The 13,574-nt window shown below is 45.7% G+C and overlaps 2 protein-coding genes across 3 annotated transcripts in view; one reads left to right on the forward strand and one right to left on the reverse strand.

Annotated features, from left to right (window-relative positions):
* The window catches only part of LOC142475231 (proteasome subunit beta type-7-like), a 26,474-nt gene extending 14,596 nt beyond the window's left edge, over nucleotides 1–11,878 (forward strand). Inside the window, exons 2-7 of the mRNA XM_075581197.1 lie at nucleotides 7,198–7,295; nucleotides 8,417–8,557; nucleotides 9,155–9,270; nucleotides 9,523–9,581; nucleotides 10,526–10,677; nucleotides 10,924–11,878. Coding sequence (XP_075437312.1) covers nucleotides 7,240–7,295; nucleotides 8,417–8,557; nucleotides 9,155–9,270; nucleotides 9,523–9,581; nucleotides 10,526–10,677; nucleotides 10,924–11,029 — 630 coding nt within the window. The 5' untranslated portion in view covers nucleotides 7,198–7,239 and the 3' untranslated portion in view covers nucleotides 11,030–11,878. The remainder of the gene's footprint in view (nucleotides 1–7,197; nucleotides 7,296–8,416; nucleotides 8,558–9,154; nucleotides 9,271–9,522; nucleotides 9,582–10,525; nucleotides 10,678–10,923) is intronic.
* The window catches only part of LOC142475230 (uncharacterized), a 14,207-nt gene continuing 12,271 nt past the window's right edge, over nucleotides 11,639–13,574 (reverse strand). For both annotated transcript variants that reach the window (XM_075581196.1, XM_075581195.1), the window contains one exon: nucleotides 11,639–13,489. In XM_075581196.1, the coding sequence (XP_075437311.1) occupies nucleotides 13,430–13,489 (60 nt within the window). In that variant the 3' untranslated portion in view covers nucleotides 11,639–13,429. The remainder of the gene's footprint in view (nucleotides 13,490–13,574) is intronic.

Consider the following 13,574-nt stretch of genomic DNA (forward strand, 5'->3'; position numbering starts at 1 on the left):
CTATAACTCCCAATAACGTGACGGTAAGTATGTTAGTGTTACTCCCATCCAGACCCTATAACTCCCAATAACGTGACGGTAAGTGTGTCTTAGTGTTACTCCCATCCAGACCCTATAACTTCCAATAACGTGACGGTAAGTATGTCTTAGTGTTACTCCCATCCAGTCCCTATAACTCCCAATAACGTGACGGTAAGTATGTCTTAGTGTTACTCCCACCCAGACCATATAACTCCCAATAACGTGACGGTAAGTGTGTCTTAGTGTTACTCCCATCCAGACCCTATAACTCCCTATAACGTGACGGATAGTATGTCTTAGTGTTACTCCCACCCAGACCCTATAACTCCCAATAACGTGACGTTAAGTATGTCTTAGTGTTACTCCCATCCAGTCCCTATAACTCCCAATAACGTGACGGTAAGTATGTCTTAGTGTTACTCCCATCCAGTCCCCATAACTGCCAAAAACGTGACGGTGAGTATGTCTTAGTGTTACTCCCATCCAGTCCCTATAACTCCCAATAACGTGACAGTAAGTATGTCTTAGTGTTACTCCCATCCAGACCCTATAACTCCCAATAACGTGACGGTAAGTATGTCTTAGTGTTACTCCCACCCAGTCCCTATAACTCCCAATAACGTGACGGTAATTATGTCTTAGTGTTACTCCCATCCAGACCCTATAACTCCCAATAACGTGATGGTAAGTGTGTCTTAGTGTTACTCCCATCCAGTCCCAATAACTCCCAATAACGTGACGGTAAGTATGTCTTAGTGTTACTCCCATCCAGTCCCTATAACTCCCAATAACGTGACGGTAAGTATGTCTTAGTGTTACTCCCATCCAGTCCCTATAACTCCCAAAAACGTGGCGGTGAGTATGTCTTAGTGTTACTCCCATCCAGTCCCTATAACTCCCAATAACATGACGGTAATTATGTCTTAGTGTTACTCCCATCCAGACCCTATAACTCCCAATAACATGACGGTAAGTATGTCTTAGTGTTACTCCCACCCAGTCCCTATAACTCCCAATAACGTGATGGTAAGTGTGTCTTAGTGTTACTCCCATCCAGACCCTATAACTCCCAATAACGTGACAGTAAGTATGTCTTAGTGTTACTCCCATCCAGTCCCTATAACTCCCAATAACCTGACAGTAAGTATGTCTTAGTGTTACTCCCATCCAGACCCTATAACTCCCAATAACGTGACGGTACGTATGTCTTAGTGTTACTCCCACCCAGTCCCTATAACTCCCAGTAACGTGACGGTAAGTATGTCTTAGTGTTACTCCCACCCAGTCCCTATAACTCCCAATAACGTGATGGTAAGTGTGTCTTAGTGTTACTCCCATCCAGACCCTATAACTCCCAATAACGTGACAGTAAGTATGTCTTAGTGTTACTCCCATCCAGTCCCTATAACTCCCAATAACCTGACAGTAAGTATGTCTTAGTGTTACTCCCATCCAGTCCCTATAACTCCCAATAACGTGATAGTAAGTATGTCTTACTGTTACTCCCATCCAGTCCCTATAACTCCCAGTAACGTGACGGTAAGTATGTCTTAGTGTTACTCCCACCCAGTCCCTATAACTCCCAGTAACGTGACGGTACGTATGTCTTAGTGTTACTCCCACCCAGTCCCTATAACTCCCAGTAACGTGACGGTAAGTATGTCTTAGTGTTACTCCCATCCAGGCCCTATAACTCCCAATAACGTGACGGTAAGTATGTCTTAGTGTTACTCCCATCCAGTCCCTATAACTCCCAATAACGTGACGGTAAGTATGTCTTAGTGTTACTCCCATCCAGTCCCTATAACTCCCAATAACGTCACGGTAATTATATCCTAGTGTTACTCCCACCCAGACCCTATAACTCCCAATAACGTGATGGTAAGTATGTCTTAGTGTTACTCCCACCCAGTCCCTATAACTCCCAATAACGTCACGGTAATTATATCCTAGTGTTACTCCCATCCAGACCCTATAACTCCCAATAACGTGACGGTAATTATGTCTTAGTGTTACTCCCATCCAGTCCCTATAACTCCCAATAACGTGACGGTAAGTATGTCTTAGTGTTACTCCCATCCAGACCCTATAATTCCCAATAACGTCACGGTAATTATATCCTAGTGTTACTCCCATCCAGACCCTATAACTCCCAATAACGTGACGGTAAGTATGTCTTAGTGTTACTCCCATCCAGACCCTATAACTCCCAATAACGTGACGGTAAGTATGTCTTAGTGTTACTCCCATCCAGACCCTATAACTCCCAATAACGTCACGGTAATTATATCCTAGTGTTACTCCCATCCAGACCCTATAACTTCCAATAACGTGACGGTAATTATGTCTTAGTGTTACTCCCATCCAGTCCCTATAACTCCCAGTAACGTGATGGTAATTATGTCTTAGTGTTACTCCCACCCAGACCCTATAACTCCCAATAACGTGATGGTAAGTATGTCTTAGTGTTACTCCCACCCAGTCCCTATAACTCCCAATAACGTCACGGTAATTATATCCTAGTGTTACTCCCATCCAGACCCTATAACTCCCAATAACGTGACGGTAATTATGTCTTAGTGTTACTCCCATCCAGACCCTATAACTCCCAATAACGTGACGGTAATTATGTCTTAGTGTTACTCCCATCCAGACCCTATAACTCCCAATAACGTGGCGGTAAGTGTGTCTTAGTGTTACTCCCATCCAGTCCCTATAACTCCCAGTAACGTGACGGTAATTATGTCTTAGTGTTACTCCCATCCAGACCCTATAACTCCCAGTAACGTGACGGTAAGTGTGTCTTAGTGTTACTCCCATCCAGTCCCTATAACTCCCAATAACGTGACGGTAAGTATGTCTTAGTGTTACTCCCATCCAGGCCCTATAACTCCCAGTAACGTGACGGTAAGTGTGTCTTAGTGTTACTCCCATCCAGTCCCTATAACTCCCAATAACGTGACGGTAAGTATGTCTTAGTGTTACTCCCATCCAGTCCCTATAACTCCCAATAACGTGACGGTAAGTATGTCTTAGTGTTACTCCCATCCAGGGCCTATAACTCCCAATAACGTGACGGTAAGTATGTCTTAGTGTTACTCCCATCCAGGCCCTATAACTCCCAGTAACGTGACGGTAAGTGTGTCTTAGTGTTACTCCCATCCAGGCCCTATAACTCCCAGTAACGTGACGGTAAGTATGTCTTAGTGTTACTCCCACCCAGACCCTATAACTCCCAATAACGTCACAGTAATTATATCCTAGTGTTACTCCCATCCAGACCCTATAACTCCCAATAACGTGACGGTAAGTATGTCTTAGTGTTACTCCCATCCAGACCCTATAACTCCCAATAACGTGACGGTGAGTATGTCTTAGTGTTACTCCCATCCAGACCCTATAACTCCCAATAACGTGACGGTGAGTATGTCTTAGTGTTACTCCCATCCAGTCCCTATAACTCCCAATAACGTGACGGTAACTATGTCTTAGTGTTACTCCCATCCAGGCCCTATAACTCCCAGTAACGTGACGGTGAGTATGTCTTAGTGTTACTCCCATCCAGTCCCTATAACTCCCAATAAGGTGACGGTAAGTATGTCTCAGTGTTACTCACATCCAGGCCCTATAACTCCCAATAACGTGACGGTAAGTGTGTCTTAGTGTTACTCCCATCCAGGCCCTATAACTCCCAATAACGTGACGGTAAGTATGTCTCAGTGTTACTCACATCCAGGCCCTATAACTCCCAATAACGTGACGGTAAGTGTGTCTCAGTGTTACTCCCATCCAGGCCCTATAACTCCCAATAACGTGACGGTAAGTATGTCTTAGTGTTACTCCCATCCAGTCCCTATAACTCCCAATAACGTGACGGTAAGTGTGTTTTAGTGTTACTCCCATCCAGGCCCTATAACTCCCAATAACGTGACGGTAAGTATGTCTTAGTGTTACTCCCATCCAGTCCCTATAACTCCCAATAACGTGACGGTAATTATGTCTTAGTGTTACTCCCATCCAGGCCCTATAACTCCCAATAACGTGAGGGTATGTATGTCTTAGTGTTTCTCCCATCCAGACCCTATAACTCCCAATAACGTGATGGTAAGTATGTCTTAGTGTTACTCCCATCCAGTACCTATAACTCCCAATAACGTGACGGTAAGTATGTCTTAGTGTTACTCCCATCCAGGCCCTATAACTCCCAATAACGTGACGGTAAGTGTGTCTTAGTGTTACTCCCATCCAGACCCTATAACTCCCAATAACGTGACGGTAAGTGTGTCTTAGTGTTACTCCCATCCAGACCCTATAACTCCCAATAACGTGACGGTAAGTATGTCTTAGTGTTACTCCCATCCAGGCCCTATAACTCCCAATAACGTGACGGTAAGTGTGTCTTAGTGTTACTCCCATCCAGGCCCTATAACTCCCAATAACGTGACGGTAAGTGTCTTAGTGTTACTCCCATCCAGGCCCTATAACTCCCAATAACGTGACGGTAAGTGTGTCTTAGTGTTACTCCCATCCAGGCCCTATAACTCCCAATAACGTGACGGTAAGTGTGTCTTAGTGTTACTCCCACCCAGGCCCTATAACTCCCAATAACGTGACTGTGAGTAAGTCTCAGTGTTACTCCCATCCAGGCCCTATAACTCCCAATAACGTGATGGTAAGTAAGTACACTTAACCCTTCCTCAATAGTCACGGCAGGAGATTTCAACATGACTTATGCCCCAGATCAGGACAGGTCCAGCTCCCAGAGCTCAGTGTCGTCAAGAGCAATTGCTCTGAATGCTAAAAAATTCAGATGACTTCCCGCTATTTGACATCTGGAGAATCCAACACCAGGGCCAGCGAGATGATACTTACTTTTCTCCTCCCCATCAGACCTACTCGAGGATTGATCTTTTTCTGGGTGGCAGGGATGTCCTCCAGGCGTCGTCCTAGTCAAATATTGGCTTGATATCCTGGTCTGACCATGCCCCCATCGTAATGGTGCTCTCTCTACCTTTTGCTAAAAACACCAGCTACCGCTGGAAGCTAAACGACTCCCTATTAAATTCGCCTGAAATAGGGAGTACAGTTTCCCAAAAACTGAAAGAATACTTCGATATAAACAAGGGGTCGGTCGGTTCTCCAACAACGCTATGGGAAGCCCATAAGGCAGCAATCCGAGGTTCCCTCATTTCCATAGCGTCATACCATAGGAAAAAGAGACAAAAAGAATTTAAGGAACTCGTGGACGGGCTACAGTCCCTGGAGACCGAACACGAAAGTAACCCCTCCAAAAAATTGTACAAAATATTGGATAAAGCGAGGACTGAACTAAAGAGAGTCCAACTAGAGGAGGCGGAGAGGGCACTAAGATGGACTAATCAGCGTTTTTATGATAAAGGAAACAAGTCGGACCGGCTGTTGGCCAATAAGTTAAGAGGTTTACGGGTGAAATCCCAAATTACTGCAATTCGGACAAAATCTGGCCGAAAATCCTTCAAAGATAAAGAAATTGCCCAGGAATTCTCAGAGTACTACAACAAATTATATAACTTTAACCTCCCCCCCCCCCCCCCAAAAATGCTCAGTCCGGGTCGGGGCTATCTCAAAGTATCTGGAAGAATGCAGCTTACCTGCTCTCCCGGAAGAAACCGTCCTCAAGTTAAATGAGAAAATAACACCCGAAGAACTGTTTGAGGTAATAAAGCAGCTCAAAACCAACAAGGCCCCAGGGCCAGACGGTTTCTCCAACCAATACTATAACAAATTCAGGGCTGTGCTGGCTCCGCAGCTACTAGAGGTTTTCAACTCCTTCATGGAGGGGGAGGACGTCCCTCAGTCAATGTCCACAGCTAACCTGGCAATTATCCAGAAGGAGGGTAGGGACCCGCTACAATGCGGCAGATACAGACCAATATCCCTCCTCAATTCGGACTTAAAAATATACAGCAAAATTCTAGCAAACAGACTTAACCCGATCTTGATCCACAAAGACCAGGTAGGATTTGTTTCAGGCAGACAAGTTTCGGACAACACTCGGAAAATACTAAACATTATCGACCACGTGCACCTGGTGGGGGCAAAGGCACTCTTGCTGAGCCTGGACACCTAAAAAGCTTTTGATAGGATCAGGTGGGATTTTTTAGACCAAACAATGATTAAATTCGGCTTCAGGGGCCCCCTTCCTAGGAGTGCGAGCACTGTATAAAAACCCGTTGGCCTTTGTAAAACTCCCAGGCGGAGCCTCGACCCCCATAAAAATTAAGAATGGTACACGACAGGGCTGCCCTTTATCCCCTCTCCTTTTTGCATTGTCAATCGAGCCCCTCGCGGCGACAATCAGACAAGACTTGGACATAAAAGGAGTCGTCATCGGAGACACAGAGTACAAGATATCCCTATTTGCGGACGATGTTATTCTATCTATGACCTCCCCCATGGTGACTCTCCCTAACCTCGTCTCAATTAGAGAAATTTGGCCAGATATCAGGGTACAAAATTAACAGCGACAAATCCAAAGCCCTGAATCTCTCCCTCCCCGCCCTGGATGTAAAGCTTTTACAACTTAACTTTAACTATAAATGGAGCTCCACGAGCATAAAATATCTAGGGATTAAAATAGCATTTATTTATTTTTAGCGATTTCAATATTAAAGATAGATTTTATTTCATGTTCACGTTACCGTACAGCCACTCGGGGTCGGCAGATCACTCCCCGGGGATTTCATTCTATATCTGGAATTGGCGAGACATTGATATCCTTCCCGATCTACTGGGATACGTCCTGCGTGGTCATTCAGCCTTTCAACTGACAGCGAGTCTGGAGACCATGCCATGGGGGCGTTATTCTGTCTCTATGACAGGTATCCTTTTTCGCTACCCCCGGCTCTTCTACCAAGCTTAACAATAGGATGGACTTCTCCGAGAGCCCTGTCTGTTTCGTCCTTCCAATATCTGGTAGCCTTCTGGACCTGGTGAAACCATGGGGGGGGCACTGCTTGCCTGCTCGTCACTTGGTTTGCCTCCCACGTCCTATTACTATTGTGGATTGTGGCCACAGATTGCAAGCTCTGTGGGTTAGGGACTGTAACATTCTACGTACGGCGCATGCGTAACGCGCTCTGTGCTTATAAAGGGAAGAAAGTGCTTATTACTGACTCTATGTATACACATATACAGGACGGGGTGATACTCGGCGCTGATAGAAGAGCCACTGATGATATGGTCGTGGCCGACAAAAACTGCGCCAAGATTCATTACATTACCGACAATATATAGTGAGTGTGATTATCCGTGTGCCTATCTACCTATATATCTATCTACCTATTTATCCATGTATTTACCAATATATGTGTGTATCCATGTAACTATCTACCTATAGATCTGTGTATCTACCTACCTCTATATCCGTGTATCTACCTATATATCCGTGTGCCTATCTACCTATATATCTGAGTATCTATCTACATATATATATATATACACACATATATATATGTGTGTAACTATCTACCTATATATCCGTTTATCTATCCATGTAACTATCTACCTGCCTATCTATCCGTTTATCTATCTACCTCAATATCCATGTATCTACCTATATATCCATATATCTATCTACCTATATATCTGTGTATCAATCCGTGTATTTATCTACCTATATGTGTATCAATCAATGTATATCTGTCACTCTGTGTATCTATCTATATAGTTTATCTGTGTATCTATCACGTATCTGTGTAGCTATCTGTGTATGACTCTGTCTGCGTGTTTGCCTGCCAGTGGTTTAAGCTGTAACTGCAGTGGCTTATTCTTACAACAGCAAACATAAGGCACACTGTCCCTTTAAACGAAACCAAAGCATAAAATAAAACCCTACTCCCTCTTGGGAAACTGAGTGCACACCAGGTCCCTCTCTGCCTGGCTGGCCTGCTCAGCCAGTTACCAGCCCCCAAACACACTCCTGTTTAGAGACATAATATAAATGACAATATCAAAGTCCTTGTCCCATAGGTTGCTGGGGCATCGCTCCCAGGGTCTCCACGTAGTTCCCTCAGCAGGATGGGAACGCAGGTTCCTGGTGTATCTGCTCTGTCAAGCAGCTCGTGGCAATCCTCTGCCTGGGTGTGAGTCCCAGCAGCCCTAGAAGCCAGACCAACCAGTATCCTCCTGGCTGGGGAGAAGTCTCTCTACCCTCCTGGCTGGGGAAAGACAAGCCCTCCGTTTCCTGGCCTTTAAACCCCCTGTTCATTCAGGAATTCTGGCTTAATGGGTAGCACCTGTAACTAGCCCTTCCAGAGGAGGTTAACTGCTTGCATGCTGGAAGGCACCCATACCTCACTACACTTCAGCATACAGGGACAGGGACTCCATCACCATCTCTGTTTATTACACACAGTTGCTGTGGAGCTGGGACAGCTGCTGACGCAGAGAATGTGACTCAGGTCCTGTCTTCGAACCTGCAGCTCCATGCTCTAGCCACAGGACGTGTGCCACGCGTGTGCACCGCTAATAGGATGCTGAAACAGCAACTGTACAGGTGAGAGAGGATGAGGGGAACAGGGAGGGGAGAGGATGATGTGAAGAGAAAATGAGGGGGGAGAATGCTGGGGGGGAAGAGGATGAGGGGGAAGACGGAGGGATATGATGAGGGGAAGAGAGAGGGTGAGGGAGAGAATGAGTGGGTGAGGGACAGAATGAGAAGAGAGAAAGTGAGGGAGAGGATGAGAGTGGGGAGAGGATGAGTAGGAGGGGAGGAGGGAGAGGATGAGGGGAAGAAGATGAGAGGAAGAGAATGAGTGGAGGAGGGAGGATGAGGGGAAGAGGGCGAGAATGAGTGGAGGAGAAGAGAATGAGTGGAGGGAGAGGATGAGGGGAAGAGGGTGAGAATCAGTGGAGGAGGGAGATGAGGGGAAGAGGGTGAGAATGAGTGGTGGGAGAGGATGAGAATGAGTGGAGGAGGGAGAGGATGAGGGGAAGAGGGTGAGAATGAGTGGAGGAGGGAGATGATGAGTGGAGGAGGGAGATGAGGGGAAGAGAGAAAGAGGTTGAGCTACAATGTATATAAAACACATACAATATACATTTATATTTTTTCCTCCCTCTCTGTCTCTTCACCCCTCCACCTTCCTCTCAGATACCGGGGTCATATCGGGGCATCCATCATAGTGGGGGGTGTAGATATTCGAGGTCCTCACCTGTACAGTATATACCCGCACGGATCCACTGACGCCATCCCATTCACTGCCATGGGTGAGAAGAAAAATCTGCTTCTCTGTGCGACAGTCTCTCACTCTCTGTCCCTCCCATGTCTCTTTTTCTCCCAGACAATATGTATCAGTCTCTGTCGCTCCGTTTCCCTCTCTGTCTGGTTCTCCCGTTCTGTCTCTGACACTCTCTCTCTGGTTTTCCCTTTGTCTCTAATGCTCTCAGGTTCTCCCTATCCGTCTCTGACGCGCTCTCTCTGACACTCTCTCTCTCTCTTCCTCTGACGCTCTCTCTCAGGCTCTGGTTCAGATGCAGCTATAGCTGTCTTGGAAGATCGCTTCAAACCCAACTTGGAGGTGAGAGATTGTCTTTCTGAGAGACATCCCATGAGTCTCTGTATGACTGTCTCATTGTGTGTCTAGATTTAGTCTTCTAGAGGGGGGTGGGGGGTGAATTGGAGGGAGAGACAGAAAGGGCAGAGGGAGAGCGACAGTCGAAAGGGACTGTAGAAAAGGTATTAGAAGCAGGGAATTTCTTTTATAAACACTTACAAGTTACACACACTTTTTGTTTACAAACAACCATTTTATAACTATGACATCATATTGACATTTCATTGAACACACGTTACACATTACTTTAGCCAATTTACACACACTTGTTAGGTATTCACACCCCGGGTCTCAGCTAGTCTTCTAAAAGAGCAAACAAAAGAAACGTAGCATCACATGGAATGTTCTAGAAAAGACAAGATAATGGGGACGTTCTAGATATTCCACTGTGTGTATGCTCTGAAGACATTTTAGATCATCCAACATCATACGCCAGTTAAAGATAACCCAGAAACCCATGTACACTCTAGATAAGATAGGTAAACTAGATACTGGATCTAGATAAGATGAAATAACTATACATAACTGCATCTGGATGCTCCGGTAATTCAAGAAACCTTTGTTCTAAACAACTTATCAACATGTAGACATTCTAGATACCACAAGATCATATGGATGTTCTAGATACCACAAGATCATATGGATGTTCTAGATACCACAAGATCATATGGATGTTCTAGATTACACAACATCATGTATAAATAATCAAGCATCACATGGACATTCTAGATACCACAAGATCATATGGATGTTTTAGATACCACAAGATCATATGGATATTCTAGATTACACATCATGTATAAATAATCAAGCATCACATGGACATTCTAGATAAACCATGAGCATCTCTCCCCTTATCCCTTTCTCTCTCTTAATCTCTCCCCTTTACCCCTCTCTCTCCCTCTCAGTTAGAAGAGGCGAAGCGCCTGGTTACGGAGTCGATCACCGCTGGGATCCTCTGCGATCTGGGATCAGGTAGTGGGGTGGATCTGTGTGTGATTACCCGGGAGGGAACGCGTGTCCTGCGCCGACACACAGAAACTGCGGCCCGAGGGAAGAGGTGAGAACGTGCGTGTGTCAGGGTGATGGTTGTGTGTGTGAATGTATAACACGTATGGGTATATGACTACTGCGTGTGTGTGTATGTATGTATTATGTATACACAGACATACATGTATGATGGGATGTGTGTGTGTATGCAGTTGTGTATCTATCTGGTTATTTACAGAATCATATATATAACTTGTATGCGTGTATACACATGCGTGTGCGCATCACTGACCCCCCCCCCCCCTTGTTACCCCAGGCTAGCTTCGTACCGTTACCCACGAGGCACTACGGCCGTGCTGGGGGAGACCATCCAACAGCTGGATCTGGTGGAAGAAATCGTCCAGATAATGGACACAGAATGAACATGCAAAGCACACGCTAGTACAGGGGTAGCCATCTCCTGTCCTCCAGGGCCTCCCACACGTCAGGTCTTCCGGATATCCTGGCTTCGGCACAAGTGGCTCCCTCAGAATGACAGAGCCACCTTCGTTGAAGCCGGGATAACCTCAAAACCCGACGTATTGGTGGCACTTGAGGACGGGAGTTGGCCAGCCCTGTACTGGTAACTTAATAGGTACTCGCTAGGATCATACATCATGGACACACCAAGAACCAGGACATGCTAAGAACATCCCACAAATGATTCGAGACACACGAACAACACGCCTGATCTGCCGAGTCCCGCCACGGCTGTTCTTTAGAATGACCGCACAACATCAAGCCAACACGCTTTGTTCATGCAAAAGAACGTGAAAAAACACCCTGCAATTATTCCAAGAAAACATTAACATGATGCGTGTAATCAACAACATGCTACAAGCCGATCCCAGGGTGACATCAACCCAAGAACTTGTTAATAAAAACGTGGAGGACATACTCCATTCACCAGTTATACACCGTGGGTCCTGGTGATGATACACAGTTCTAAGAACATGCTAGTAACTTGTATGTCAGTCACTCTAAGAACATGCTACGGTCACGTCAGCTTTATTCTTACATTGGATTACTTGCTAGTTACACACCAGGAACACACAAAAAAAATTCTTAGATCAAACCAAAATATGCCAGTAACATACTAATTACATGCCAAGATTATGCTAGATCATGTGACATTACCTTGCTAAGTACCTCCCATTAACATGCTAATAACACGCCAAAGTGCAGCGATAATAAATGTGGTAAGTTCATGCTAAGGAAATGTATCTGGTCCTCGTTACTAATGGGTTTATATCATGGCTGCAACACGTGTGTGTGCGCGCGCTTGCTCTCTCTCAAGGCTTATCTTCAAGGGAAAACACTTGTAATTAATAATTAAGTGGTTCATCATTACTATTTGGGACTCAGAATTCTACATTACAAAGGACCCAGTCTACACAGGAATAAACTCATCATTACAAACAAGGGCTTGTTCTCTTAAATATAAAGGTCCCAACCGTCAGTGTATAAAAGGGCCCAACCGTCAGTGTATAAAGGGCCCAGCAGTCAGTGTATAAAGGGCCCAGCCGTCAGTGTATAAAGGGCCCAGCCGTCAGTGTATAAAGGGCCCAACCGTCAGTGTATAAAGGGCCCAACAGTCAGTGTATAAAGGGCCCAACAGTCAGTGTATAAAGGGCCCAACCGTCAGTGTATAAAGGGCCCAACCGTCAGTGTATAAAGGGCCCAACCGTCAGTGTATAAAGGGCCCAACCGTCAGTGTATAAAGGGCCCAACAGTCAGTGTATAAAGGGCCCAGCAGTCAGTGTATAAAGGGCCCAGCAGTCCCTGTATAAAAGGGCCCAACAGTCAGTGTATACAGGACCCAACAGTTAGTGTATACAGGACCCAACAGTCAGTGTATACAGGACCCAACAGTCCCTGTATAAAGGGCCCAGCAGTCAGTGTATAAAGGGCCCAGCAGTCAGTGTATAAAGGGCCCAACAGTTAGTGTATACAGGACCCAACAGTCAGTGTATAAACGGCCCAACCTACACACAAAGTGTCACTTAGCCTACTAAGTAGGAAGCTCGACATTACAAATTGGGAACTCATTATCATACAATAGAAAAGGACTGAACAGCTAATGGATAAATGACCCAGCCTGCTAATGAAGGGTTAAGTAATCTACTAATGAATAAGCTCCGCATCTTTAATTAGACACTCCGTATCCTTCAATTTAAAGTACCCAACAAACATTGGCAACATGACACAGTGTAATAAAGAATGGGGGATAAGTCCACTAATTAAGTTCAGTAACTGGGTAGGACAATGTCCCAAATCTGGAGCCACCAAAACCTTCAGGGGGAAGAATTGTACACACAGAAATGCTGAAAAATGACCCATTGTGTCCATGGGAAGCACAGAAAGGTACCCGAGCACCCTGCTTGAGTTGAGCGTATGAATGTGCGTATGCAGTGGATAGTGTCCAATGGGAGTGCGGGGAACGGAGGGGATGAGGTAGTTGGAGAAACCATTGAAACGGCGCGTCCACCGGCTCCAACGCCTTCCTTCAAATGCGCGCTACCGGAGTCACTCGCGTCCCCCCTTAGTGCGTGATGGACGTCTTCCCGACGCGCGTGCTCCTGCCGGATGGACGATCAGTGGGCGAGGTGAAGAAAAGAATGGCGGCGCACAACGGTAGAATGAACAGTACTAAGTGCAGGACGGGACTCGAAGAGATTTCAAAAATAAATTTGAAAATCGGCAATAAAACCGGCGTAAGTCGGGAGAAAGTCCTCCGGCGCGTTCCGCATCTGTGGAGGTGCTTTATCAGGAGAGTATCCACCTCAATCCGGGAACACAATGTATCCAGGGACATTGGAGACCAAGTCCGTGCCGGAACACCACTAAAGGGAGACATACAACACAAATGTAACACTACACAGACGTCTGCAAATGACAAAATGGCGAGATAAGAGCATAGAGCCACAA

Source organism: Ascaphus truei, unplaced genomic scaffold (genome assembly GCF_040206685.1).
Source record: "Ascaphus truei isolate aAscTru1 unplaced genomic scaffold, aAscTru1.hap1 HAP1_SCAFFOLD_1118, whole genome shotgun sequence".
Classification (NCBI taxonomy): domain Eukaryota; kingdom Metazoa; phylum Chordata; class Amphibia; order Anura; family Ascaphidae; genus Ascaphus; species Ascaphus truei.